Source organism: Peromyscus leucopus, chromosome 4 (genome assembly GCF_004664715.2).
Source record: "Peromyscus leucopus breed LL Stock chromosome 4, UCI_PerLeu_2.1, whole genome shotgun sequence".
NCBI classification, from domain to species: Eukaryota; Metazoa; Chordata; class Mammalia; order Rodentia; family Cricetidae; genus Peromyscus; species Peromyscus leucopus.
This window is the reverse complement of record NC_051066.1, coordinates 4,500,873-4,508,434: the sequence shown is the minus strand read 5'-3', so window position 1 is coordinate 4,508,434 and position 7,562 is coordinate 4,500,873. Positions and strand designations below refer to the sequence as shown.

Genomic DNA, 7,562 nt, shown 5'->3' with positions numbered 1-7,562 from the left:
TGACACGCAGACCCCGCACCGGTCCCCCGGGGCCCGGCGTGAGGGGAGGACCTGGACGGTTACCGGCGGAAACGGTCTCGGGGTGAGAGGTCACGCGAGGGACAGGCAGCTTCCTGGCCAATAGGAGCAGCGCACAGGGCGGATGCTGCCTCTCATTGGCGGCCGTTGAGACCGACCAGTAGCCAATGAGTCAGCCCGGGGGGCGTAGCAGTGACGTAAGCTGCGGAGGAGGCCGCTTCGAATCGGCAGCGGCCAGCTTGGTGGCATGGACCAATCAGCGGCCTCCAACGAGAAGCACCTTCGCCAATCGGAGGCCTCCACGACGGGGCTGGGGGAGGGTATATAAGGCGCGGCGGCGGCGGCGCGCTCCACTCTGGCCAAGACAACACTGACGGGCGTCCTCGGGCCTTCGCGGCGGTGGAGGTAAGCGCCGCGGCCTGCCTTTTCCAGACCTGCTTCGAGCCCGTGTCGCGGCTCCTCGTGACCCCGGGGCTTCTGTCGCCCTCAGATAGGGACGTCGTCGCGCTCCGCGGCCACCGCCTGTTGCTGGACTCCGAGACTCCTGAGCGACCGCTGAGCGACGGGCCCAGAGCGCCGGCAAGATGAAGTGGACTGTGGCGGCGGCGGCGGCGCTGCTGCTGCTGTGCGCGGTGCGCGCCGAGGACGAGGATAAGAAGGAGGACGTGGGCACGGTGGTCGGCATCGACTTGGGGACCACCTATTCCTGGTGAGTGGCGCTTGTCTGGGGCGGGGGGGAGAGTGGGGCGTGGCCTCCCGCGCTGGCGTGAGAAAGCGAGGTGCTGATTCCTTCTCTGGGGCGTCTTTCCGCCAGCGTCGGGGTGTTCAAGAACGGCCGCGTGGAGATCATAGCCAACGACCAGGGCAACCGCATCACGCCGTCGTATGTGGCCTTCACTCCCGAAGGCGAGCGTCTGATCGGCGATGCGGCCAAGAACCAGCTCACCTCCAATCCCGAGAACACGGTCTTCGACGCCAAGCGCCTCATCGGACGCACTTGGAATGACCCTTCGGTGCAGCAGGACATCAAGTTCTTGCCTTTCAAGGTCCGATCCGTGTGTTTCGTGTCGTCCCCCACCCCCCGACGTTGACGGGGGCGACTAGGGTGGTGGGGATATTTGGGGACTGAGTCTAGGCGGAAAAAACATTCAAACCGCTAAAAGGATGCGGTCGGGGTTTATGTAACGGTTTTAGATGTTGTGGTTTTTAGTATTGTTATAAACGTGACACAGTGTTACAATGTCTAACAATGTCTAAAAGTTGAAAGACAGACTAAAACTGAAGATCTATCTCCTATACAGCTGTGTTTAGTTTTAGTCTAGATCTCCCTAAGGGGCCAAAATGAATCAAGCTATGGGAGAGAGGAAATATTCTTTTTTTTCTCTCTAAAGTTTGTGGCGCCATTGTTTCAGCTTTGGGAAAATTACCTTTAAATTAATTCTTTACCATAGGTGGTTGAAAAGAAAACTAAACCATACATTCAAGTTGATATTGGAGGTGGGCAAACAAAGACATTTGCCCCAGAAGAAATTTCTGCCATGGTTCTCACTAAAATGAAAGAAACTGCTGAAGCATATTTGGGAAAGAAGGTAAATACCTGTGTGGAACGATGTTAAGTGTTGAAGGTTGTGGTTGCCTCTGTTGGCTTATGTGGGGAGGCCTTCCTGGTTTAAAAGCTTTTAGTCTGACCAGTAACAGCTTTTGTCAGGCATAATGATTTAGTGTTTTGTGGGAGGTCAAGCTAAATGCTAGTCAGTTTCATGAGTTATCATTTAATTCTGTGGTTGTAAAGTGTATGATTTACATCCTTATCAGTAAGCTGGCTTAGGAACTGATGTGGTGCTTTGACTGTGGTTGGTAAGACCGGAAGTAACAAAGTATACTTGAGTGTCTTTGCTGTCCTTCTAGGTTACCCATGCAGTTGTTACTGTGCCAGCTTACTTCAATGATGCCCAGCGTCAAGCAACCAAAGATGCTGGCACCATTGCGGGACTCAATGTCATGAGGATCATCAATGAGCCGTAAGTGTGGGGCTCAGAGGTCCAGTGTGTTTGCCAGGTAGGGGAGATGGGAACTCGACTAAGCTTTTCCCCTCCTCCTCTTCATTCTTACAGTACAGCAGCTGCTATTGCATATGGCCTGGATAAGAGAGAGGGAGAGAAGAACATCCTTGTGTTTGACCTGGGTGGTGGGACCTTCGATGTGTCCCTTCTCACCATTGACAATGGTGTCTTCGAAGTGGTGGCCACTAATGGAGATACTCATCTCGGTGGGGAAGACTTTGATCAGCGGGTTATGGAACACTTCATCAAGCTGTACAAAAAGAAAACTGGGAAGGATGTTAGAAAAGACAACAGAGCTGTGCAGAAACTTCGTCGTGAGGTGGAGAAGGCTAAGCGAGCCCTGTCTTCTCAGCATCAAGCAAGGATTGAAATTGAGTCCTTCTTCGAAGGAGAAGACTTCTCTGAGACCCTGACTCGGGCCAAATTTGAAGAGCTGAACATGGTATGTTCTTTGACAGTGCTGATGATCTGTTTAGACTGTAGGATTTAGGGTACCTGAATGCAGGGTAACTAAACAGTGTCCAGGTACACTGGGTACCACAATAATCACACCTTTTTTTTTTTGCTAGGACCTGTTCCGATCTACCATGAAGCCGGTCCAGAAAGTGTTGGAAGACTCTGATTTGAAGAAATCTGATATTGATGAAATTGTTCTTGTTGGTGGATCTACTCGAATTCCAAAGATTCAGCAGTTGGTGAAAGAGTTCTTCAATGGCAAGGAGCCATCCCGTGGCATAAACCCCGATGAGGCTGTAGCTTATGGTGCTGCCGTCCAGGCGGGTGTCCTCTCTGGTGATCAAGACACAGGTAGGTCACTGTCCGCATCTTTCACGTTTGAGTAGCTTGGTGGGAAGACCGTCATCAGCTGTTGCTTTAGAAAGCTGTAGGGTTAGAGCAACAGGGCCACCTAGCTAATAAAGGTACAGTGATGACAAGACGACAAGACTTGGGTCAGGCTTAGTTAAAAATCATTAGCAGCTGTTAATTCATTTGCCCTAAAGTGTTTATGGTTAGAACCTGGGTGAATGACAAAGGGAGATGGCTTGGTAGTGCTTTTAAGATTCTAACTAGAATCGAACCTGATTACTTACTTTTCCTTTGCAGGTGATCTGGTACTGCTTGACGTATGTCCCCTTACACTTGGTATTGAAACTGTGGGAGGTGTCATGACCAAACTGATTCCTAGGAACACTGTGGTTCCCACCAAGAAGTCTCAGATCTTTTCCACAGCTTCTGATAATCAGCCAACTGTAACAATCAAAGTCTATGAAGGTAATGACTTATATTCACAAATATTGTGTGGTTTGAAAGAGTGTGACTTTGGATCTAATAATACATCATTAAAATGCCAGGGAAAGAAGTATCTTATTTATTTATTATCTCAATTCAAATGAAGAGACTGCTTAGTGTTGAATTTTAGATTCAGTACTTAGCATTCTTGTCCCCTGGCTTTTGGAATACAAATTAAGGGGTACAAATTTTTAAGAAATGAAATTTGGTTCAGAGCAGTAGCACCCAGTGAGTTACTTTTACCTCAATAAAGCTCCCCCCCCTCCCCACACACATTCTAACAGGTTGAAGTGTAGGGATACCAGTGCGCTAGGCTTATCAATAACAAGTTTTTCCTGTTGTTACTCCAGGTGAACGACCCCTCACAAAAGACAACCATCTTCTGGGTACATTTGATCTGACTGGAATTCCTCCTGCTCCCCGTGGGGTGCCCCAGATTGAAGTCACCTTCGAGATAGATGTTAATGGTATTCTTCGTGTGACGGCTGAAGACAAAGGTACAGGAAACAAAAACAAAATCACTATTACCAATGACCAGAATCGCCTGACGCCTGAAGAAATTGAAAGGATGGTTAATGATGCTGAGAAGTTTGCTGAGGAAGACAAAAAACTCAAAGAGCGCATTGACACCAGGAACGAATTGGAAAGCTACGCTTACTCTCTCAAGAACCAGATTGGAGATAAAGAAAAGCTGGGAGGTAAACTTTCCTCTGAAGATAAAGAAACCATGGAAAAAGCTGTAGAAGAAAAGATTGAATGGCTGGAAAGCCACCAAGATGCAGACATTGAAGACTTTAAAGCTAAAAAGAAGGAACTAGAAGAAATTGTTCAGCCTATTATTAGCAAACTCTATGGAAGTGCAGGCCCTCCCCCAACTGGTGAAGAGGATACATCAGAAAAAGATGAGTTGTAGGGCACTGATCTGCTAGGGCTGTAATATTGTAAATACTGGACTCAGGAACTTTCGTTAGGAGAAAATTGAGAGAACTTAAGTCTCGAATGTAATTGGAATCTTCACCTCAGAGTGGAGTTGAAAATGCTATAGCCCAAGTGGCTGTTTACTGCTTTTCATTAGCAGTTGCTCACATGTCTTGGGGTCGGGGAAGGAGGAATTGGCTATTTTAAAAATTGGGGGAAAAGCTAGGTCAGGGTGTGTGTTCACCTTGGAAATGTTCTATTTAACAATTGGGTCATGCACATCTGGTGTAGGAACTTTTTTCTACCATAAGTGACACCAATAAATGTTTGTTATTTACACTGGTCTAATTTTTGTGAGGAGCTTGTAATTATCTGTGTTTTATTTTAGATAACTAAAACTTAAGGCTGGATTCTCAGGTGTGTCTGTCTGTATGTTGGGCAGGGAAGCGGGGGCTTGTGATGTTGCCGGGTGGCACCACGTCCTGGGAATTTGTCTTTGCAGCAGGGCAAAGGCTGTTGCTTGTTTCCTCCCCCAGGCAAGGTCACTACACAGAGCCCAGGTCCAGTTCTCTAGAACATGATCAAACTCGTATTTCCCCTTGGTAAAATTGCTTTCTGGGGGTGTTTTGTTATTTGGTTTTAGTAGTTCAAGATAAGGTCTCTTTGTAGCCCTGGCTGTCTTAGAACTCACACTTAGACCAGGCTGGCCTCCAATTCAGATCCATGTCTCTACCTTGCAGGTGCTGGGATTAAAAGTGTGCACCACCACTGCCCTTTCTTACATTTGTGAACAAGTAACGCTGTGGGGCTGTGGATTCTCTTCTGAACAGGTGATGTGCCAGGCTTGTAACTCCAGCTGTGGCAGGAGAATGGCAAGTCCACACCCCACCTAGGGAACCGAGGCTGTCATGTGTACTCGGTGCTAGGGCCTTGCATAGCAAGTGTGAAGCCCTGGGTTTAATACTCTGCTGGAGAAAAAAAAATTGACCTGATGACTTACACACTTATATTTTATTTTTCTTTGTGGTGTAAGTTCACACCCCAGGGTCTTGAATGTGTTAAACACTTCTATCACTGGGGAGTACTTTTGTAATTTATATTTTAAGATTGATAGAAAGTACACATTTATACACACCTTTGACAGAAGTACTCAGGAGCATCTCTGAGGCCATCCTAGTCTACCTAGTGAGCTCTAGGCTAGCCAGAGCTATGTAGAGACCCTGTCTCCAAAAGCAAAACAAATACATAATGGCCTGAGGATTTACTTCAGTCGGTTGAGAGAGCACTTGTCCAGCATGTATGAAGCCCTGGATCTGAAACCCAGCACTGCATACTGTGTGTCATGGCTCAGGCTGGAAGCAGGAGGATTAATGAAATACCAGCTTCAGTTATGTAGTTCACGATGGCTTATAAAGCCTAATTTGGTCAGAACTCCCACTTCTGAAGTGTTTTACTGGTACTGTGGTGGGTTGTATATAGTAACCTTGAATTACAAACTTCACTTGATAGTCAAAGGACTGGTTGAGGATTGTTTATAGATGGGCTTCCTCAGAAAAGGGTGAGCTAGGTAATCAGTCTGACCAATGAGGATTTTGTCCAGTGCTAACATGAAAGTACTGCCCAAAGACAGGTGTTTTATAACTGGGCAGCCAGCTGTAATGTTAACTTAGTAAGAATGGTAGATTTGGGGACCTGACAACAACTCTGTCTTACTCTTGGAATTCATATTTGTGCATTGTCTGATATATTTTGAACACAGCATGGTAGCTCATGCCAGTAATCCCCACATTCAGGAAGCTGGCTGAGGCAGGAGGGTTACAGCAAGTTGAGGTTACAGTGTGAGATCCTACCTCATCTGTCCACCTTACCCTAAAAAAGAGATGGGTAGGGGCATGATAGAACATGCCTGTAATCCTAGCATTCTGGGATGCTGAGGCAGGGGGATGACAAGTTTTCAGCCAGTCTAGGTTTTCAGATTTTTGCCTCAAAAACACTAATAGGCAAGTGTTTAGGCAGGTCTGGAGTGCATTTTAAGTCATGGGGCCAATGCTCAGTCAAATGTTAAAATTGACCTTCATGCTGGGTCAAGGGGTGAATAGGAATGACGAGAGGCAGTCTTCACTCTTGTCCTCCATTGCTAGCACTAGCCCCCCCACCCTGCCCCACCCTGAGACATGGTTCCTCTGTGTAGTTTTGGTCCCTGTCCTGGATCTTGCTCTGTAGACCAGGCTGGCCTCGAACTCACACAGATCCGCCTGGCTCCTGAGTGCTGGGATTAAAGGCGTGAGTCACCACCGCTGGGCACTAGCACTCCCTTTTTTTTTTTTTTTTTTTTTTTAGGGTTCCACTATGTAGACTAGGCTGGGATTAAAGGCATATACCACCATACTCTGCCTTTTTACTTTTTTTTTTTTTTTAGATGGGTAATGTACCCAAGTCTGAACAAGGTTTAGGGGATGCACACATCATACAATGGCATGAACATCCAATCAGTGTTTTGCCTGCAGAGTGTCAGGCATAGGATCCCCTGGAACTGGAATTAGAGACAGTTGTCAGCTACCACGTGAGTCCTGGGAACTGAACCTGGGTTCTCTGTGAGAACAGGATCTTAACTGATAAGCTAAGTCTCCAGCAGCCCCTTGTCTGCACTTTTTTCCTAATGACAAGCTAATGCATATTAAAAAGAGATTCCAACTGATAAATGTTTACTCCAATATCTAGTTTGGGTATTCACAGATTTTATTGCTAGTAAAACTTTATAATGGAATTGTTTGCACTGGGCTATCCAGTACCAAAGTTGAGTGCAAGATGGAGAATATATATACTACTTGACCCAGCATGAAGTGAACAAGATCAATTTTAACATTTGAGCTTTGGCCCACTCCAGACCTGCCTAAACACTTGTCTATTGGTGTTTGGGGGGATATATATGTATACGTACACACACACACACACACACACACACACACACACACACACACACACACACACACACATATATATTTTAAGGTTTATTTATTATGTATACTGTGTTCTGCCTGCATGTATCCCTGTAGGCCAGAAGAGGGCACCAGATCTCATTATAGATGGCTGTGAGCCACCATGTGGTTGCTGGGAATTGAACTCAGGACCTCTTAACTACTGAGCCATCTTTCCAGTCCATTTTTGTTTTAAGACATGGTTTCTCTATGTAACAGCTCTGGATTGTCCTGGAACTCACTTTGTAGACCAGGCTGGCCTCAAACTCATAGAGATCCACGGGCGTCTGCCTCC

The 7,562-nt window shown here is 46.7% G+C and overlaps 1 protein-coding gene and 1 pseudogene across 1 annotated transcript; one reads left to right on the top strand and one right to left on the bottom strand.

Moving 5' to 3' along the window:
* The first annotated feature begins 315 nt into the window (after positions 1-315).
* Hspa5 (heat shock protein family A (Hsp70) member 5) lies at positions 316-4,637 on the top strand. The gene is made up of 9 exons (XM_028886072.2): positions 316-423; positions 509-727; positions 833-1,064; positions 1,470-1,607; positions 1,927-2,039; positions 2,133-2,523; positions 2,651-2,888; positions 3,186-3,353; positions 3,722-4,637. The coding sequence occupies exons 2-9, from the start codon at positions 603-605 to the stop codon at positions 4,282-4,284; spliced, it is 1,968 nt and encodes a 655-aa protein (XP_028741905.1). The 5' UTR covers positions 316-423; positions 509-602; the 3' UTR covers positions 4,285-4,637.
* Positions 4,638-6,702: 2,065 nt separating this feature from the next.
* On the bottom strand, positions 6,703-6,813 carry LOC114704722 (annotated as a pseudogene).
* Positions 6,814-7,562: the final 749 nt, after the last annotated feature.